General features: G+C 48.6%; 1 protein-coding gene across 2 annotated transcripts in view; it reads right to left on the reverse strand.

Moving 5' to 3' along the window:
• Window positions 1–22888, reverse strand: part of PRR5L (proline rich 5 like) — a 46622-nt gene that overhangs the window by 18605 nt on the left and 5129 nt on the right. For both annotated transcript variants that reach the window (XM_083163859.1, XM_083163858.1), the window contains exons 2-5: window positions 6333–6592; window positions 4813–4893; window positions 3001–3049; window positions 30–87 (exon numbers count right to left, since the gene is read on the reverse strand). In XM_083163859.1, coding sequence (XP_083019985.1) covers window positions 30–87; window positions 3001–3049; window positions 4813–4893; window positions 6333–6556 — 412 coding nt within the window. In that variant the 5' untranslated portion in view covers window positions 6557–6592. The remainder of the gene's footprint in view (window positions 1–29; window positions 88–3000; window positions 3050–4812; window positions 4894–6332; window positions 6593–22888) is intronic.

The raw sequence follows: 22888 nt of genomic DNA on the forward strand, positions 1-22888 counted from the left end.
TCCCCCCAGACACTGCTGGGGAATCTCACCTTCGTACAACTTGACTTTCTCTTCCATGAAGGCCAAACCCTTTGATAGCAGCTGGTTCTGCAAACAGAAGAAAGAGTTCAGACTGCGGCTTTGCTGTAGGGAGTAGTGGTCATTAATAAACCTCTAGGACTATGCCCATGTACATACACATATACACCTGCATTCTGATGTTCTGTTACTGCTCCTGCATGAGCAATAGTACATAGGTCGTACATACCGGAATCCATGCCAAATAAATGCTACGACTCTCTCTCTTTATACTATGACACCTATGGGGCATAGCCCCCAGGATGCCCAATCCATTTGGGAGTCTGGACTACTCTATCCCAAACACAATCCTTACATAATAAAGGATCGAGAGGTCTATGTACTAACCCTTGGTGAGAGATAAAGTGGATGGTAATAAATTACCATCCTTTCAGCTGTCATGTTAAAGGCTGTGTTTGAAATCTGGCAGTAAAGAACTGGTTGGCTGGTCAGAGCTTAATAAATAGACCCCAATGTACCAACCAACCAACCAGCATGCAGCTGTCATTTTTCAAACAGAGTCTGTAACGTGGCAGCTGATTGGCTGCTTCTGTATCGAGCAGCAGTGATCATAGATCTAGGTAGAGTAGAACAGTCTGTGAAAGCCCTGGGAGGGGATTAATTGCAGACAAACCCAATCACCCAGCAGAGTCATGGGTTCGATCCCCACTATGGCCCTAACTGTGCAGAGTTTGTATATTTTCACTGCGCTTGCGTGGGTTTCCTCCGGGTACTCCGGTTTCCTCCCACAATCCAAATATATACTGGTAGGTTACTTGGCTCTCAACAAAAATAACCCTAGAATGTCTGTGTGCGTGTACATGTGGTAGGGAATATAGATTGTAAGCTCCACTGGGGCAGGGACTGATGTGAGTGTTCTAATATTCTCTGTACAGCGCTGCAGAATATGTGTGCGCTATATAATATTCTCTGTACAGCGCTGCAGAATATGTGTGCACTATATAAATAACTGGTAATAATATTCTCTGTACTGCGCTGCGGAATATGTGTTCGTTATATAAATAACTGGTAATTATAGTCTCTGTACAGCGCTGCGGAATATGTGTGCGCTATATAATAACTGGTAATAATAGTCTCTGTACAGCGCTGCGGAATATGTGTGCGCTATATAATATCTGGTAATAATAGTCTCTGTACAGCGCTGCGGAATATGTGTGCGCTATATAAATAACTGGTAATTATAGTCTCTGTAGAGCGCTGCGGAATATGTGTGCGCTATATAAATAACTGGTAATAATATTCTCTGTACAGCGCTGCAGAATATGTGTGCGCTATATAATAACTGGTAATAATAGTCTCTGTACAGCGCTGCGGAATATGTGTGCGCTATATAATATCTGGTAATAATAGTCTCTGTACAGCGCTGCGGAATATGTGTGCGCTATATAAATAACTGGTAATTATAGTCTCTGTAGAGCGCTGCGGAATATGTGTGCGCTATATAAATAACTGGTAATAATATTCTCTGTACAGCGCTGCAGAATATGTGTGCGCTATATAATAACTGGTAATAATAGTCTCTGTACATCGCTGTGGAATATGTGTGCACTATATAAATAACTGGTAATTATAGTCTCTGTACAGTGCTGTGGCATATGTGTGCGCTATATAATACCTGGTAATATTCTCTGTACAGCGCTGCAGAATATGTGTGCGCTATATAAATAACTGGTAATAATATTCTCTGTACAGCGCTGCGTAATATGTGTGCGCTATATAAATAACTGGTAATTATAGTCTCTGTACAGCGCTGCGGAATATGTGTGCGCTATATAAATAACTGGTAATAATATTCTCTGTACAGCGCTGCGGAATATGTGTGCGCTATATAAATAACTGGTAATAATATTCTCTGTACAGCGCTGCGGAATGTGTGCGCTATATAAATAACTGGTAATAATATTCTCTGTACAGCGCTGCGGAATATGTGTGCACTATATAAATAACTGGTAATAATATTCAATGTACAGCACTGCGGAATATGTGTGCACTATATAAATAACTGGTAATTATATTCTCTGTACAGCGCTGTAGAATATGTGTACGCTATATAAATAACTGGTAATATTCTCTGTACAGCGCTGTAGAATATGTGTACGCTATATAAATAACTGGTAATATTCTCTGTACAGCGCTGCGAAATATGTGTGCGCTATATAAATACCTGGTAATAATATTCTCTGTACAGCGCTGCGGAATATGTGTGCGCTATATAAATAACTGGTAATAATATTCTCTGTACAGTGCTGCGGAATATGTGTGCGCTATATAAATAACTGGTAATAATATTCTCTGTACAGCGCTGCGGAATATGTGTGCGCTATATAAATAACTGGTAATAATATTCTCTGTACAGCGCTGCGGAATATGTGTGCGCTATATAAATAACTGGTAATAATACTCTCTGTACAGTGCTGCGGAATATGTGTGCGCTATATAAATAACTGGTAATAATATTCTCTGTACAGCGCTGCGGAATATGTGTGCGCTATATAAATAACTGGTAATAATATTCTCTGTACAGCGCTGCGGAATATGTGTGCGCTATATAAATAACTGGTAATAATATTCTCTGTACAGCGCTGCGAAATATGTGTGCGCTATATAAATAACTGGTAATTATAGTCCCTGTACAGCGCTGCGGCATATGTGTGTGCTATATAATATCTGGTAATAAATAAAAGGAAGATAAGAATCTGCTGAGTTCCGTACCCCATGTGGCGGGCTGCGCGTTACTACACAGGTTATGACAGCGGTCGGGGGAGCAGGAAGTCAGCATCTCGCACTAACAGGAAAAGCAGAAGCCGCAAGCCTCAGACATGTCGCAGTGACACTGTCTGGTTCCTGTAGCTGTACGCCAGGCTGTGCTGGGGACACAATGACAGGGTAGTCGCCTGCAGGTCTGCACTTGCCATTACTTACCTGGAAATAATCTGTGATAAAGGATCCAAGTTCACTTTTCAGCAAATGTCTGGGGTGGAAACAAAAAAGAACAACATGAGAAATGCAGAAAATAAATGGTTCCCCCCCCCCCCCATTATACAATGCACAAGCCACACTGCTGCGTTCAGATATGTTTTTTGCATTATATTCGTAAACCATTTTTGGTGGGATGTACTAAAGGGAAAATGTGACCAAAAGCCAATAAGTGCGATATCATTGTGAAGTGTGGCGATGTGTTCCGCAGAGGCTGGCTACATTACGCCCTTGGCGAGCTATTTATTAAAGCTTGGAAAGAGATAAAATTGTGAGAGATAAAGATGGGTATTTGTATGTATTGTTAAGTACCCCCATGGTTGTATTTCCCCTACCCCAGGTATTCTTATGTATTGCTAAGTACCCCCTTGGTTACCCCCCGGGTATAAGGTGCGTACCCCCCAGAGCAGGCTCCGTGTTGCTATAACCAGAGCAGCGTGAGGTAATGTCCCATCTGCGCTCTGTCTGTACGGAATCGCGGATCTCAGTGTCCTCAGTAACACAAGACAAAGCCGCCTCTGTTTCTCTAAATCTTCCTCCCTCGTTATCTCCCCATTTTTCTTGGAAACAAAACACCAACGATGAACGAAGGAAAATAAATATCTGAGCTGCTTCCAATGTTCCCCTCCGTGGACCTTCCACTCCCTACATACACCTTACAAAGGCCACGCAGATGAGGTGGATGCTTGTAGGGAGGATTGTGGGGCAGGAGTGAATCGCAGCTTCATGCTCCGGCAGAACAGTGGTCGGGCAATACTTTATAGAATAGTTACTGTTGGCCAATCATATGTAATGCTGCTTATGGCCTATGCAGCAATAAGTCAAAGTTCTGTTTGAAGAAAAATGGCAGTTGGGAGCTGATAGGTTGATACTTTATCTCTCACAAATGTATCTCTCTCCAAGTTTTGATACATATATTACCATCATAATGGTTAGCATTACTGCCTCACAGCACTCATGCACCACCATGGCCCTAACTGTGTGGAGTTTGTATATTCTCCCCGTGCTTGCATGGGTTTCCTACGGGTACTCCAGTTTCCTCCCACACTCTAAAAATATACTGTGTGAGCAGTTGAGTGCGATCAGACGGAGTCGCTGTCAGCAACATACCTGCGTTTTACTAGCCATGTTAGCAATGTAACTTGTTCTGTGCCTACCATGTGTCCACAATCGGTGCCTGCGCAGTACGTAATACATCAGGCGATTGCACGTGTACCGTAGGGTGACCAACTCATCCCTTTAATCCGGGACACATTTTAATTACACAGGTTCTGTGGCAGTTTAAAACCAGGTGAAATGGAGTCTTGAGGTGTGGCAGTTTAAAACCAGGTGAAAGCCAGCCACAGAACCTGTGTTATTAATATGTGTCCCGGATTAAAGGGATGAGTTGGTCACCCTAGTGTACCGGCATTAGGTGTGACTCCAAATCAGCCCTTATTGCGTGACAGTGCCACCTTAATGGTATATCGGAACATCTGCGCTAATTCTGTCACCCTCTACAAATGACTTTTGTAGCCTTATTCCCCCTTTGTTCATGTCACTGCTTTCGTTCTTACTTTCACATGCTCCCTCCCATACTAAGCACCCTACCTTCCTCCCTCCACAACCCCGTTCAGTTAACTGCTTCTACCCACTCCGGACAGTCGTGTGATCTGATGACTAGCAGTAACCGCACCTTGGCACACAGCTGTGAGTGTAACGCGTGTGTGTGAGAACACACTGATATATGTGGTCACATCCCCTGGACTCGTACAGTACCTTACGCTCTCATTCAGGGTGTACAGCTCGTTGGCTTGCAGGCCTCCTCCTTTGAACACGTTGATGACTGCGCTCTGCACACTGAGAAAGGAAACCGCTAGATAGTCAGTATGTCACATCTGCCCCGCTGGAGTACAGCAATATGTACTCGTAATGCAATGTGCAACGGTGGCCATACATAAGACGTGGGCAAAACAGTCATCCGACAGACGGGCTATAGGTCAACAGTAAAACAGTCAATATGTCACATGTTACATCTGCCCCACCTGCAGTGCAGCATGGTGTTACCTGGGTCTCTCTGCACATGTTACATATGCCCCACCTGCAGTGCAGCATGGTGTTACCTGGGTCTTTCTGCACATGTTACAACTGCCCCATCTGCAGTGCAGTATGGTGTTACCTGGATCTCTCTGCACATGTTAAATCTGCCCCACCTGCAGTGCAGCATGGTGTTACCTGGATCTCTCTGTACGTGTTAAATCTGCCCCACCTGCAGTGCAGCATGGTGTTACCTGGGTCTCTCTCCACATGTTACATCTGCCCCACCTGCAGTGCAGCATGGTGTTACCTGGGTCTCTCTCCACATGTTACATCTGCCCCACCTGCAGTGCAGCATGGCATTACCTGGGTCTCTCTGCACATGTTACATCTGCCCCACCTGCAGTGCAGCATGGCATTACCTGGGTCTTTCTGCACATGTTACATCTGCCCCACCTGCAGCACAGCTTGGTGTTACCTGGGTCTCTCTCCACATGTTACATCTGCCCCACCTGCAGTGCAGCACGGCATTACCTGGGTCTCTCTGCACATGTTACATCTGCCCCACCTGCAGTGCAGCATGGTTTTGCCCGGTTGTGTGCTTCTTTTTGCTTTGGTCAGAACACATGTATCTTATTCACATCACATCGCTTTGTCTGCCCATTCGCCCGTCCCGATACCTGCCAGATCCATGCGCAGGTGCCAAGACATGGGTCAGATGGCTGTCTCCCCCCTACTAAATGTAATTGGGAGCCACCGCTACGTACAACTATGAATGAGGCCCGATATTCACAGAGAACGTTGGCTTGGCCCTGAGGAAGCCTATTATTTTATTGTAAAATAAAGAACCTTTGAGGTCAGTTTAGGGATTAGTTTCAGGATTAAAGATTACACTTTATGACCCATATTTAGGAAGGAAGATAATATAATCACACAACTAAGGATGTCGCTGCCGGGATGGCGCCATTGTGGTTATTTAGATACTGTATATTTCAATAAAATACAGGATCCTAACAAGGATTTATACACTGTGCTTTTTCCGTATACAGTAGGTGATGTCACTTATCAACTGTGATGTCAGTTATCTGTGACTTGATATATGTGTGCAACCCCAATTCCTGTGCGGTTACAACCGTAGCCGGGCATCCCTAGAAAATATGGAACACTACTTATGCCAATGCGTCTCCGTCACGCCAGTCGTCTCCCCTGCATGACGTAAAGACGTTCTGTATTAGGACACATCTGTAGTGTATGCACATTACCTGTTCCACATTGCGCTGGAGTTCAGCTGTATCGCTTGTCTACTGGCGTAGAAGCGCGGCAAGTCGCTCAGCGCTGGAGAACTCATGAACCGAGGTCGCGGACGTCGGAAGGAACCCATCTTGCTGAACTGGACCGTAAAGTACGGCAAAAGAGTCAGACTGCCAGTCATGCGGGCAGCAGGGGGGCGAAAACCGGGATTGGCCTGTCCGACTGCGGAGGTCATGAAGTAGGTGCGGGGAAAAAGGGAGCTTCAGGCAAACTGTGAAAACAAACATGTATTATTTAGTATACAGTATGATGACATACAGTATAATAACAGCATGAAGGTTGGAGCGGGTGCCACACGCTAATATGATTATCATCGCCTCAATTAGTGATTATCTCTGGCTGAGAACTGGAAGCCCTGATCACATTACTCTACAGACAAAGTCCGCTCGAAGCAAATACTTCCAAAGCGAGTCTGCTACCTTGTGATTGCCTCTGCGTTTGTGCATGTGTGTGCGAGAAAGAGATGTCGTTTTACAAGCTGCCAACAGATGGCAGTGTTTCTGAGACAAACGGACACTAGACATATATCACATTGTGGGACTGATTCTGGTTAATTCGGAATGGAGTGAATTCGGGCCTGTTCCCATGTTTGGGGGTATTTGCACAAGTGCAGACCCCAGTGTCAAACGACCTCGGGATGTTCGTTGCAGGGGGCAAGGGAGGGCCGGGGCGGATGGCAGTGGGAATGGGGCTTTCCCGCTGGCCGTTCCAATGGGTCGCAGGACATCAGCCCCCCCTGTCTTTGTCCAACTGCACGCAAATAAAAGTCAAGTTTCACAGTCTGACCTGTCTAAAAAATCTCACATTCAAAATCGCACCCAGATGTTTTTCCAGACAAGACATCAAAATTGCAAATGTATTTGCACCCTTAAATGACCAAAAATCCCAAAAACAAATAGGCAGATGGATGGATGGATGGTGCACAGATGTTATGTTGCCAGCTAATTGTTACTATAGGGACAGGCAATAATTAAACAATGAAATTCTCCAATAGATGATAGTTCCCTGTAACCAACACAATGTTATCAGAAGGTGCACAAAGCAGCTCTGTCATCTACTCATTGTGTGTCACAGTCATTGTGACCACAAACACCACAAATATTACACGGAACAAACTTTCAACAAAGACGTTTAAGAAAACAGGAACCACAATGAGACGGAGCCGTACGCTACCGCCTCGCGTTGGAGATTCTCCCACTTGTGGTCAGCGGATGCAGGCAAAATCCCGACATTTAAAATCCTGACAAGGTCAAAATACCGACATATAGAATGTACAGGAGAAACAGTCAACATGACTTTGTGACATGGTTTTTTTCACTGTTTTTTGACCCGACATGTGCCAACAGGCGGTATTTCATGCCCTACCATCCACTAGGGCGTGGTGGGAAAATAAAATAGTGTGCCGAGCGCAGCGAGGCACCGTGCCTGAAGCATTGCAAGCGAAGCGAGGGGCTGCGGTTCACTTCCAACTGTGTCCATGTCGACCGTGTCGACATTTGGGTAAAAACACAGTGAAAAAACCCATGTCGACCTTGCGACCTGTCGACACAAAGTCATGTTGACTGTTGGTAATTATGTATTATCTGGGCTCCCATGTTAAATGCACCCCTACTATCCAACTACGCATGGAGTTGATTTTATCTAGTGTGGCGAGCGCAGCGAGCCACCATGCCCGAAGCGTGGCGAGCGGACGTGGTCTCATAAGAAAAACGGGAGCCCAGATATTACATAAGTACCAGAAGTGTAAATCGTGCAATAAGGATATCATAGTGTTGCAGTTAAAACAATCATGACAGTCTGCAATATAAACATGACAAAATAATAAATACATATATCATCTGGGAGATGCAATATATAGGAATCAAAAATATATACAATACACAATAATGAATAATTATTTAAACACTGATAGCAAAATATTTTCATTAAGCCCCCTAGGCAAGATAACATCCAGTCTATGTACCATCGCGTTTCGCACTGGATACGTTTTCTGGAGCAGTCGCCTCCTCTAATACTCGGTAACACACAATCAATGATACGGTACCGGAGGCTGGTAAGGGGGTGTTTAAGTTGTAAAAAATGATGTGCGACCGGTTGGCCGCTATGGCCAGTATTTAATGCTTGTTTAATAGCGCTGCGATGCGCTGCCATTCTCTCTTTCATTTTACGTTCAGTTTTACCAATGTAGGTTAAACTGCACGGACAAATTATTGGGTGCACAATGAAGGACGATTCACAGGTGAAATGATGCCTAATAAAAAAAAATGTTCCCGTATGTGGGTGGTTAAAGCTGTCACCCGTCAGTAAAAACTGGCAAGTGACGCATGCACATTTGAAGCAACCCGGCTTAGGCACTTTCAAGAAATTAAAGGAACTGACATTCTTAGGTATCGTAATTTCTGTTTTTACTATAAGGTCGCATAGATTGCGTCCTCTGGAGAAGCAAGGCATAATATTTTTATTGGTCATCGGGAGAGTGTTATCTGTTTTGACTATTGGCCAGTGTTTTATTATAGTAGATGTAATAATGGGAGATAGAGTATTATATCTACTGGCAAATGGTATGTAGGTCAGGGTTGCCGACCCTCCCGGGACCCCCACTGAGCCCCCCGATCGCAGCATTTAAATGTCGCAATCCGCGGGTCTCAGAGGAGGGGGCGGAGCTAAAATGACACACTTGTGTCATGTTAGCCCCGCCCCCTCCATGGAGATCAGTGATTTAGACTATTTTCCATAATGGGGGCGGGGCTTAATGACGTCACAGTCAAGCCCTGCCCCCCGAACGGGTAATGAAAGTCTCCTCTCCGGGTTTCTCCCAGAGAGGAGAATTTGAAAGTCGGCAACCCTGATGTAGGTCTCAGATCTATTTGGTACGGATCTGTCCAATTTGGCATCGTTCAACATTTTGTTACGGTCCAACTTGAGAACTTTTGCTTTACATTCCTGTAAAAGTTTTTTTGAATAACCTCTAAGTTCTAGTTTTTTAATAAGTTTGTTAATCTGCTGGATACTGGCCAGGTGTTTGGAGGGTGTGTGGCGTCAGCTCTGTCCCCGATCAGCCTGTTTCTATCGCAGCTGCTGAGTAAGTCCTGGGCTACGCACACACTGCGCACACTGGTGATTGAGTTGCAAATGGATGCAGCTAATCACAGGCCTGCACAGGGCGGGATTTCCCTCTGGCTAGTGTACTGTATATGTTATTCACAGGTTTAACACAAGAGCTGACACTCCATGGCTCCGTCACTGTCACTTTTCTCCCCTACTCCTCTGAGAGTCCCAGACAAGGATTCCGATCAGACATGATACACAAGCCAGCACTATACAGTTAATGACATAGATGACTGACCACGGATTCGGTATGAAATCCCGACGGTAAAAAAAAAAAGGTCATAATATTGACATTTAGAATGTACAGGTGACTGTGGCGTCCCAGCGTTGCCAAGCAACAAGCGCATTGCAGTGACGTCCTTACTCCAGTGAGAGAGAGAGAGAGAGAGATGATCGGCGGCACACCCACAAAGAATGAAGAAACACACTACATGGCGGAAGATACCTATCCTACGCCATGTCGCGTGTTTCTTCATTCTTTGTGGGAGTGCCGCCGATCATCTCTCTTTATGGGCTGGATGTATTAACATACATCGCCACCCATCGCCATGCCCCCGCCGTGATGCTAGGGCATATGTACTAACATATGCCCTAGCATCTCAGTGCGTCACCTCCTGGGCTCTGCGGCGGTACCCGGCATCTCCTCCTCCCCCTGCAGCCGGAAGGACATCCCCGGCCGTGACATGCTGCTGGGTGAGGAGGTGCAACACGGAGGACGGGGAGGTGGGGTAGGAGTCTGCAGCATATGACGGGCACCCAAAGGTGGCGATACCCTGCCCTGGGATGACGCGGTTGGGTATTAGTACATTTGAAAATGCGGTAAAACAGGGTTTTTACCACATTTTCGTCTTAGTAAATCCCACCCTATATCCGGGTTCAGCTTTCCCCAGGAGGGCACCCAGGTCTATTGTGTTTAGTGCCGGCCATCACGAGGCGTTCGCTAGGCTGCATGTAATCACATAATGGGCGTTCCCCTGCTACCACCCCCTTCCCTTACTGAGCGAACGCCTCCACGATTGTTATACCCGCCAAAGGAGCTCACAAAGGGGGTTTGCACATGAGCATATTCACACATGCGCAGAACCCCACCATCGAAAATGAGTCATGAATGAATGGGTCTGAAATGGCCCTTGTGTCCGAAATGTATTAGAAATGCGTCCCTGGGCGGGGACACAGAGGTGGCCAATCAGACGACTGGAGATGCTGCGTCTTATGTGGCGTGTTATGGGAGTGTCGCGGCCACGCTTCTGCAATCACATACAGTAGGAAGCTATAGCCAGACGGAGAGTCTGCGCCTAACAGAACGCTGCAACAAGGTTCAGTGGTGCGGCCGAAGATGCCGCATCTGTGTCTATGCACACGCCGGCACGGGGCTGTACACCGGGAAACAGACTCAGGGGGAGATTCTCTAAGAATCTCCGCCCCCCTTCGCCGCCCATCGCATATTTAATTATCGCATATGCTGTAACATATGCGATAATTAAGGCAAAGGACAGCTCTTGCGTTAAGAGCTGTCCTTTGTGGTGAGAGTCGCCGGGTCCCAGCAGGTCCCGACGGCTCTCCCCTCCCTCCCACACCCGGCGCTGCTGCTGCTGCGCCGGGCTCTCCTCCTCCCTGCACCCGGAAGAGGATCAGTGCAGGGAGGAGGTCACAGGTCTGGGCAGCACTGCGCTGTGCTGCCCGGACACAGGTGAGGGGGGAGGGGGCGATGCGGGGCGGCGGGGGGTCGGTGCGGGGCGGCGGAGGGTTGCGATAGAAGCCCATTGGCTTCTATGGGGCATCGCCAGATTTTTTTGGCGATGCCCCCCGCCGCGGTATGCTTACAGCATCCCAAAATGCGGTAAAAACCCTGATAACGGGGTTTTTACCGCATTTTTAGCTTAGAGAATCTCCCCCTCTGACATGGATGCGGCTGCATCAGTCCCCACAATATTGCTCACGTCGGAAGGAAACTGCTGCGCACTCACCGTCACCAGGAAAATGAGCGTTGTGAACCGCTTTAGAGATCTATGTACAAAGCCTAAAGTATCAGTCAACCAGCCCCTAACTGTAGTTTTTACAAACTCAGCCTGTAACATGGCAGCTAAGAGCTGATAGGCTGGTACTTTATCTCTCTCTCTGAGGCTTAATATATATACCCCTTAATTGGACTGCGACCTGTGACTTACCTGTAAGGAGAGATATATATGCGACAAGCTTATTTTATAGAGGCTGTGAGGAGTTTATCTAGATGAAAGTGAGCCTAGAACTGGAGATATGTATCTTACACTGACGTGACTACTTTCCCTCCGCACGCTGTGACATAAGATGTGCATACAAGCAGTCACGAGGAGGCAGAACACTTTACAGATAGTCATTGTTATACAGTTTTTACAGAATTTTGAGTTGCTGATTAGCTTTTATACGGTTAAAAATTAACTGCGGCCGAAAGCTGTAATCTATAGATCTGCTTTGGTTTATTACAATAGGAGACGATTTGTAAGGTGAGGGGTGAGATATGGAGCGATCGCATGGAAGAGGATGATAGACGAGAGGGAGACACAGAGGGCCAGATGTATCAAGCTTCAAAAAGTGATAAAATGGAGAGTGATAAACAACCAGCCAATCAGCCCCTAACTGCCGTGTTACAGGCAGTGTTTGAAAAGAGACAGGATCTGTTTGGCTGGCACTTTGGGCCTCATTCAGAGTTGATCGCACAGTTAAATTGCAAGTATAGTCAGAAAACTGAGGGAGAAACAAGTACATTTACAGAGGAGAAGTCCTCACAGAACTCTCAAAACTGAAAGTGGATAAATCAATGGAGCCAGATGGAATACATCCAAGGATACTAAAAGAGCTTAAAGGGGAGCTGGTAAAACCAATAACAGAATTATTCAACCAGTCACTAGCTACTGGTGTAATCCCAGAGGACTGGTAAACAGTGAATGTAGTCCCACTGCACAAAAGTGGAAGAAAGGAAGAGGTAAGCAACTATCGACCAGTGAGCCTTACATCAGTAGTAGGGAAATTGATGGAAACACTCTTAAAACAAAGAGTTGTAGAATATCTCAAAACCAGCAATTTACAGGATCTGAAACAGCATGGGTTTACTGGGGGAAGATCATGTCAAACAAATCTTATTGACTTTTTTGACTGGGTGAATAAAGTAATAGATCAAGGTGGAGCTGTAGATGTAGCTTATCTAGACTTTAGTAAGGCTTTTGACACTGTCCCACATCGCAGACTGTTAAATAAACCTGAAAGCTTGGAATTGGATTTTAAGATAGTTGAATGGAAAGAGCGTGGTTGTAGGACAGAAAACAGAGAGTTGTAGTAAAAGTAGTACAGTGAAAGGAGGGAAAGTTTACAAGTGGGGTACCCCAGGGATCTGTACTTGGACCAGTACTTTTTAATATCTTTATTGGTGATATTGCAAATGGAATTGAGGGTAAAATGTGCCTTTTTGCAAATGACACAAAGGTATGCAACAGGGTAGACACACCAGGAGGGGTAAAACAAATGATTGATGATATAGGTAGATTAGAGGAATGGTCAAGAGCATGGCAACTACAGTTTAATGCCAAAAAATGCAAAATCATGCACTTGGGTTTCAAAAATCCAAAGACTAAATATAGTATAAATGGCACTATAATGGAAACTACGGTACTTGTGTATTTTGGCGGCGCCCGTCGCGGGCATCGTGTGCCTTAACTTTAAGGCACACGACGCGACGCGATGGACGCGATTTCTCCATAGGCTTCAATGTTAAAATATTTTTAACATTGAACCCGATGGAGAAATCGGGTCCATCGCGTCGCGTCGTGTGCCTTAAAGTTAAGGCACACGACGCGACCGACGCGACCGACGCGATTTCTCCATAGGCTTCAATGTTAAAATATTTTTAACATTGAAATACTGTCGGTCGCGTCGGACTTGTGCCATTATAATGGCACAAGATCAAATGTAGTTGATAAAGTCCATCTAACATAGAAAACAATGGGAAATGGGCCAATATGGCCCATTTCTCATTGTATATGGCCCCGTCATGTCCAAATATAAATGCCCCCCATTGTCAGCGGCACCCCAGTATTGACGCCAACCCGAAGCGTGGCGAGCGTAGCGAGCCCGCGAGGGGCGTCGGTACGCGTCCTACGACCTTTTCATACCCCTACTATCCACGTCGGCGTGGAGTTGAGAATAGAATAGTGTGGCGAGCGCAGCGAGCCACCGAGCCCGAAGCGTGGCGAGCGGACGCGGATACCTTCACAGGTATCCGCGTCCCCACGCGGGCTTCACAGGTGTCCGCGTCCCCTCGCGGGGCTCGCTGCGCTCGCCACGCTTCGGGCACGGTGGCTCGCTGTGCTCGCCACACTATTCTATTCTCAACTCCACACCGACGTGGATAGTAGGGGTATGAAAAGGTCGGAGGACGCGCACCGCCGCCCCGCGCGGGCTCGCTGCGCTCGCCACGCTTCGGGTTGACGTCAATACTGGGGTGCCGCTCACAATGGGGGGGCAGTTATATTTGGACATGACGGGGACATATACAATGAGAAATGGGCCATATTGGCCCATTTCCCATTTTATTCCATGTAAAATGGACTTTATCAAGTCCATCTTATCTTGTGCCATTATAATGGCACAAGACCGACGCGACCGACACGATTTCAATGTTTAAATATTTTAACATTGAAGCCTATGGAGAAATCGCGTCCATCGCGTCGGTCGCGTCGTGTGCCATGTTAATGCACACGACGCGACGCGATGGACCCGATTTTTCACACACGATGGACGCGATCCTCATCGTGGGCGCCGCCAAAATACACAAGTACCGAAACTACTGAGGAAGAGAGGGATCTAGGTGTCACTATTTCAGGAGACTTAAAGGCAGGTAGGCAATGTAACAAAGCAATAAAGAAGGCAAGTGAGATGCTTGGTTGCATAGGGAGAGGTATCAGCAGTAGAAAGAAAGTAATAATGGCACTGTATAGGTCATTGGTACGACCTCATCTAGAGTACTGTGTTCAGTTCTGGAGGCCATATCTCCAGAAGGATATAAATACATTAGAGACTGTACAAAGAAGGGAAACTAAAATGGAGCATGTCCTACATCACAAAACGTACCAGGAAAGACTAATACCCCTTTTACACCGCCTCAAAACCCTGGGACTTTGGCGGGTCAGACCCGGGTCAGAGGCGCTGTAAATGTGCCACGCCGTGTCCCTTTACACAGGACTTCTACCGGGTGCCAGATGGGTCCCCGACAGTCGTTTACCCGACATCGGGATCCCGACTGTCAAAACGCCGACAGCCGGCTGCCCGACGGCCACCTGCTATTTTCCCTCGTGGGGGTCCACGACCCCCATGGAGGGAGAATAGAATAGGTGGTTCACGTAGCGAGCCACCGTGCCCACAGCGTGGCGAGCGCAGCAAGCCCGCAAGGGGCTTTTTTGCGCTCACCATGCTGTCTGACTCCGGGCAGTCGGGATCCCGACGTCGGGATAATGACTGTGGGGATCCAGACTGTCAGAGTCCCGTACCACACCCCTTCTACCCAGGTCCTAACCTGGGTAGAACACGGCTAGGACCTGGGTAGAGGGCGGTGTAAATGGGTACACCGGGTCGGATGACACGGCTTCCATTTACATCAATGGGGGACGTCCAACCTGCGGACCGCAGCATCCGCAGGTTGGACGGGGGGGGGGGGACACGGACAGCCTGCGCTGCTGTCTGCTATACTCTGCAGACAGCAGCGGCAGCAGTGGAGGAGGTGAATGGATTCATTCACCTCCCGGACGACGGCTGGGGGGGTGCACGGGGGCTGGGGGTAGCCCAGCAGCTTACCTTGGTGCTGGGCTGCCCCCAGCATGGCGATCGGTGTATCCAGTGGGGATCACCGCGGTCCTGGCGCTTGGAGATGTTGTCAACTCCGAGCGCCGCCACCGTCTACACTGCGGGTGGGCACCGCAGTGTAAATGGAGTAAATCCCGGATCCGACCCGGCTTGGATCCTTCTTCCAAATGCTGGGACGGATCCGGGATTTTTGGTGTAAAAGTGGAATAAAAGATCTTAATATATATACTTTGGAGCAGAGAAGGGAAAGGGGGGACATGATAGAAACTTTCAAATATATCAATGGCTTTAACAAGGTACAGGTGGGAGACATTCTTCACAGGAAGAGGAGCAGCAGAACACGAGTACCTGCACTGACACTAGAGGGAGGAAGATTCAGGGGAAATTTGAGGAAGAATTACTTCACAGTAAGAGTAGTAGATAAGTGGTATAGCCTCCCATCAGAGGTGGTAGAGGCACATACAGTAGTACAATTTAAACATTCTTGGGATAGGCATATTGATATCCTTACAAAGAAATAAGGATCAAATATGGTTTGAGGTAACATGTTTAAAAAAGGGGCAGACTAGATGGGCCAAGTGGTTCTTATCTGCCGTCAAATTCTATGTTTCTATCTCCTTCTGAGGACTAAGGGGCCCATTTTTCCCTGTCACAGTCTGCCTCCCCATCTCTCTCTGTCACCTTTTGCCTCTCCCTGTCATTTTCTGCCTCTCCCTGTCACCCTCTGCCTCTCCCCGTCACCCTCTGCCTCCCCCTCTCATTTTTTGCCTCTCCTAGTCCTCCTCTGCCTCTCTCTGTCACCCTATGTCTCTCCCTGTCAACCTCTGCCTCTCCCTGTCACTTTCTGCCTCCCCTGTCACCCTCTGCCTCTCCCTGTCACCCTCTGACTCTCCCTGTCATCCTGACTCTCCCTGTCATCCTGACTCTCCCTGTCATCCTGACTCTCCCTGTCACACTCTGCCTCCCCCTGTCACACTCTGCCTCCCCCTGTCTCTCCCTGTCACCCTCTGCCTCCCCCTGTCACCCTCTGCCTCTCCCTGTCACTTTCTGCCTCTCCCTGTCACTTTATGCCTCCCCCTGTCACAGTCTGCCTCCTCTGTCTCTCCCTGTCACCCTCTTCCTCCTCCTGTCACCTTCTGCCTCTCCCTGTCACCCACTGCCATTTTGCATATTTTGAACTTGGGTTGAGGTGGAAGAGGGAGGTCCAAATTATATTTTTGCACCTGGGCCCAAAACCCACAAGGTTTGCCACTGATAAGGGGTGAGGCAAATTTGAAATGCTTTTTCCCTGTCGCACAGGATCACAGTAATGCTTGCCTGACTCACATCTTTTTGTCTATACATACCGGGTATAGGAAAGAGGTGGGTGTGTGGATTATGGCCGGGATGTATTAATATAAACCACCACCCTTTGCCACCTGGCCGCCGCGATGCCATCGCATATGTACTAACATATGAGTCTGGCATCGCGGTGCGGTGACGGAGGACCCCCGCGATACCTGTACTGTGGTATGCGGGGGTCTCCATCACCTCCCAGCCGCCTACTGCTCCCCTCACGCCAGGACAGCTCAGTGTGGCTGTCCCCAGCACCTCCTCCTCCCCCTGCAGCCGGAAGGACGTCTGGATGCCTTGCTAGGGGGAGGAGGGGTTTACCTTCCGGGGTCCAGGAGGACCTGCAGCAGGAAGGTAAGCCAGGGGGACGGAGAGAGTGGGGTCAGCGAGGCGGCGGGTTTGCGGCGGAGGCGGGGGGGGCGGCGAAAAGAAGCCCCATGGCTTCTATAGGGTATCGCCACCTAAAGGTGGCAATACCCTGCCCAGCGGTAACGGTGCGGCCAGCTTTTAGTACATAAGAAAATACGGTAAAACAAGGGTTTTACCGCATTTTCAGCTTAATACATCCCGCCCTAAGTATGGTTGCTGCCAAAACAGCGGGAAACAGCAGAGGCCACGCCCCCTTATTAGGAGCTCGCGTGGCGGAGAGACGTGCAAGATTCTCGATTTTCCCAACTAAAGTTTTGGAAGGATTGTACGGTATACGTATTTTAAGCACATAAACCACAGCTCTGTCCTTGGCACCATAGAAGGCAGAACATCGCTATCCGACCACTGCCATAATAGTTATAACAATATAAAGCAGACAAACAATAGATATCAAAGTCCAGAGATAGAGAAACACGATAATTATATTACCTGTTATCGACTTCACAAACTTGGAAAGCAAACACTGGCTCCATGTCACTGCTCTGTCTGGGCTCTCTGACTGGTACATGAATATGGAAACTGTGCAGGTGACAATGGCAGCTGGCGCGGCCCAGTCTGTACATATATGGGGAACTGGCATAGCAAGACTTACATACAATCAGATACTGCTTGTATGCAGCTGGGTATAGTACGGTAACAATGATACGGTCACCGGAAGGCTGCTTTGCCGTCCTGTTCTCCATGGCTGTGAGACTTGGGAACACTTGGGAAGTCACGGTATCCGGTTGAAAGAATGACAATTTCTAGGTCGACAATGAAAAAGATTGACACTGCATGGTTGATATGCAGTGCCAAAGGTTGACATATAATGGTTAATAGTCCTGAAGGTCAGTAGGTACAAAATGTCGACACATACAAAAAGGTCAACACAAAAGGCTTATATTAGGGTTAGGCTCTAGGGGAGGGTTAGGCTTTAGGTGGAGTGTTAGGATCTAGGGCAGTGGTTCCCAACCCTGGTCCTCAAGTACCCCCAACAGTGCATGTTTTCCAGGTCACCCGGCAGGCGCACTCATTATTCAGGCACATTTGAAAAGATCCACAGGTGGAGCTAATTATAGCACTTGTGATTCTGTGTGGAGACCTGCAAAACATGCACTGTTGGGGGTACTTGAGGACCAGGGTTGGGAACCACTGCGAGGGTTAGGCACTAGGGGAAGGGTTAGGGTTAGGCACTAAGGGGAGGGTTAGGCACTAGGTGGATGGTTAGGCACTAGGGCAGGGGTTCCCAAACTTTTTTTGAATCACGGCGCTCTAGAGCAGTGGTAGCCAACCCTAGCCCTCGAGAGCTACCAACAGTTCACATTTTCCAGACAACCTAGCTGCTGCACTCATTAATCACTGACACATTTTAAAAGATACACAGATGGAGCTAATTAGCTGACTTGTGATTCTGTGAGGAGACCTGCAAAACATGCACTGTTGGTAGCTCTCGAGGACTAGGGTTGGCTACCCCAGCCCTAGAGCATCAAAATATTTTCAAGGCACCCCTAGGCCAAATGCTTCTTATCGAGAAATTCAGAAAAAATATTAAATGAAGTGCATTGTGTTTATGTGTCACAGTTATCTGGTGAGTGACAGGATTTGCTTCTGTTGGTACACGTATGTAATGATTGGCAGCCCCCAGCACTGGTATTGCCTGGTACATTGACCATAAATAATATGAATTGATCCTGGTCCACCAACCCAAGGCACCCCTGCAAGTGTCCTGAGGCACCCAGTTTGGGAACCACTGCACTAGGGAAGGGTTAGGCCTGGGGTAGCCAACTCCAGTCCTCGAGAGCTACCAACAGTTAATGTTTTCCAGATCTCCTTACAGAATCACGAGTGAAATAATTAGCTCCACCTGTGGATCATTTAAAATGTGTCAGTGAGTAATGAGTGCACCTGTGCAGCAGCTAGGTTGTCTGGAAAATGTGACCTGTTGGTAGCTCTCGTGGACTGGAGTTGGCTACCCCTGGGTTAGGCACTAGCTGGAGAGTTAGGCACTAGGGGGAGGGTTAGGGCTAGGCACTAGGGGGAGGGTTAGGCTGGTTTCACACACTCCGGCTCCTGCCGGACGGCGAAATCACGCACGGCCAGGGAGCCGTGCTACACCTTAGTAGTTGTGAATGGACACTATTGTGTCCATTCACACGGGACAGCCACGGCCCGGCCGCACGGTTGCAGCCGGATCCCGCCACTGGAAGGGACGGCTGCCGGGCTGTAGCCATCCCCTCCGTGATAAACTAGTGTGTGCTGCACGGCTTCCTGGCCGGAGTGTGTGAAACCAGCCTTAGGCTCTAGAGGGGGGGGGGGGGTTAGGGTTAGGCACCAGGGGGAGAGTTAAGCACTGTACCAAGTAAACGATGATAGACGAATTGACCTGCATGCAAGGACGATGACAGACATGATGAACGACCTGCGGGGACGCGCATCGTCGTTTATCGTCCATCGTTTAATGCTAAAAATGTGTACGATACCAAACAATGTTAAACGATTAACGACCATGGATAATCGTTCAAAATCGTTGCAAGGAGGTTAAATGAATGGAATCTTTCATAGTCGTGGGCATAGGATCTTTGTGTCTGTATGGGCCTTTAGGGTTAGGCACTAGGGGGAGAGTTAGGCTCTAGGGTTAGGGTTAGGCTCTAGGGTGAGGGTTAGGCACCAGGGGGCGGGTTAGGCTCTATGGAGATGACTTTGGGATATGCTCTAGGAGAGGGTTAGGGCTAGACAGCTGTCAATTCTGGAATCACGCAGTTTACTACTGGATGAACGTGGATGGCGTCTCCTCTATTGTATAGTTTAGTGACCTAGGGCGAGATGTATTAAGCTGAAAATGCGGTAAAACCCCCGTCTTAAAGCCTTTTCCTATGTATTAAAACCCGGCCGCACAGATACCACATAGTAGGGTTTTGCCACCTTTGGGTGGCGATACACTATAGAAGCCTATGGGCTCATTTTTGCCGCCTCCGCCGCACCCCGCCGTCTCGCCTACCCCCCTCTCCCCCTCCCTCCAGCTTACCTTCTTGCAGGTCCTCCTGGACCCCGAAAGGTAAACCACTCCTCCCCCTAGCAAGGCAGCCGGACGTCCTTCTGGCTTCAGGGGGGAGGAGGAGGCGCCGGGTACTGCCACGCTGAGCTGTTCCGGCTGCAGGGGAGCAGTAGGTGGCTGGGAGGTGACGGAGACCCCCACACACCACAGTACAGGTATCGCGGGGGCCTCCGTCTCCGCACCGTGATGCCAGCCGCATATGTTAGTCACGGTGGGGGCGTTGCGAAGGGCGGTGATGTATATTAATACATTCTGCCCCTAGAAAGAAACATAAATGGCTATATATATATTTTTGGTGAGAAATATACTTCTACAGTGCTCGAAGCATTGCGAGCGAAGCGAGCCATGCGAGGTGTCCATGTTGACTGTGTCGACATTCGGGGGGGGGGGGGGGGGGAATACATGTCGACCTTTTGACTGTCGACCTAGCCCATGTCGACCTAATGCTTGTGTCGACCTAATGATTGTGTCGACCTAGATCCATGTTGACATTGACCCATGTCAACCTTGACCCATGTCAACCTAGTGGTGTCGACCCAATGCTTGTCGACCTAGTTGTTGTAGACCCAACGATCCCAACCCCACTGAGCACGTGCGCACCTCCTCACTGCCAGGGACGACACTGTGGGCCAGATTCAGAGGTGGACATGATGGTGACGTCTGCGCAACCGAGCTTTTATTTACCCCTACCCATGTGCCACAAGGCCTGGCACACCTACGACGCATGCACTACCCCCCACCGCGTGCACACACCGCAGCCGCATACAGGGTTCCATTGATAGTTACCCTTGATGGATCGTAGGGATAGAAATATACTGCCGCCCTCCATGCCACTGATGGCAGAGAACCATCAGATCTCCGCCTTTGAGGGGGGGGGGGGGGGGAATGAGCCTCGGTGGCAAACTACCAATGCTTGTTTGCCATCGATGGTTGAAGACCATCCCTAGTCTATCTGCCAAAGACGCTGACCACAGGCGTCACAGTCCTCATACGCAAGGATGAGGTACCCAGGGTTGGTGTTACGGATGAGGTACCCAGGGTTGGTGTTACGGATGAGGTACCCAGGGTTGGTGTTACGGATGATGTACCCAGGGTTGGTGTTACGGATGATGTACCCAGGGTTGGTGTTACGGATGATGTACCCAGAGTTGGTGTTACGGATGAGGTACCCAGGGTTGGTGTTACGGATGATGTACCCAGGGTTGGCGTCACAGATGAGGTACCCAGGGTTGGTGTTACGGATGATGTACCCAGGGTTGGTGTTACGGATGAGGTACCCAGGGTTGGTGTTACGGATGAGGTACCCAGGGTTGGTGTTACGGATGATGTACCCAGGGTTGGTGTTACGGATGAGGTACCCAGGGTTGGTGTTACGGATGAGGTACCCAGGGTTGGTGTTACGGATGAGGTACCCAGGGTTGGTGTTACGGATGATGTACCCAGGGTTGGTGTTACGGATGAGGTACCCAGGGTTGGTGTTACGGATGAGGTACCCAGGGTTGGCGTCACAGATGAGGTACCCAGGGTTGGTGTTACGGATGAGGTACCCAGGGTTGGTGTTACGGATGAGGTACCCAGGGTTGGTGTTACGGATGAGGTACCCAGGGTTGGTGTTACGGATGATGTACCCAGGGTTGGTGTTACGGATGATGTACCCAGGGTTGGTGTTACGGATGATGTACCCAGAGTTGGTGTTACGGATGAGGTACCCAGGGTTGGTGTTACGGATGATGTACCCAGGGTTGGCGTCACAGATGAGGTACCCAGGGTTGGTGTTACGGATGAGGTACCCAGGGTTGGTGTTACGGATGAGGTACCCAGGGTTGGTGTTACGGATGAGGTACCCAGGGTTGGTGTTACGGATGATGTACCCAGGGTTGGTGTTACGGATGAGGTACCCAGGGTTGGTGTTACGGATGAGGTACCCAGGGTTGGCGTCACAGATGAGGTACCCAGGGTTGGTGTTACGGATGAGGTACCCAGGGTTGGTGTTACGGATGATGTACCCAGGGTTGGTGTTACGGATGAGGTACCCAGGGTTGGTGTTACGGATGATGTACCCAGGGTTGGTGTTACGGATGATGTACCCAGGGTTGGTGTTACGGATGAGGTACCCAGGGTTGGTGTTACGGATGATGTACCCAGGGTTGGTATTACGGATGAGGTACCCAGGGTTGGTGTTACGGATGAGGTACCCAGGGTTGGTGTTACGGATGATGTACCCAGGGTTGGTGTTACGGATGAGGTACCCAGGGTTGGTGTTACGGATGATGTACCCAGGGTTGGTGTTACGGATGAGGTACCCAGGGTTGGTGTTACGGATGAGGTACCCAGGGTTGGTGTTACGGATGATGTACCCAGGGTTGGTGTTACGGATGAGGTACCCAGGGTTGGTGTTACGGATGAGGTACCCAGGGTTGGTGTTACGGATGAGGTACCCAGGGTTGGTGTTACGGATGATGTACCCAGGGTTGGTGTTACGGATGATGTACCCAGGGTTGGTGTTGGTAGCAGAATTCTAGATGCAGATGGACCGGATGGTAAAAAAAACATAGTATAGACAATTTAATATACATAAAACTTTTATCTATATCAAACTTTGTGCTAATATGGGAGCCGGGAACTGAAACACGTGCTCCGAGCCCTTGTGCATTCCCAGCAGGGCAAAGAGCAATTAAATAATAAGTCTGCTCCCTATGGGGGGGTCCTGTAATTGTGCCTATGCCAAATGCATCCCTCATGACAATCCCACATTGTCCCATTTAAAGCAGT

The sequence above is a fragment of the Crinia signifera genome, chromosome 11, assembly GCF_055691185.1.
Source record: "Crinia signifera chromosome 11, ASM5569118v1, whole genome shotgun sequence".
NCBI classification, from domain to species: domain Eukaryota; kingdom Metazoa; phylum Chordata; class Amphibia; order Anura; family Myobatrachidae; genus Crinia; species Crinia signifera.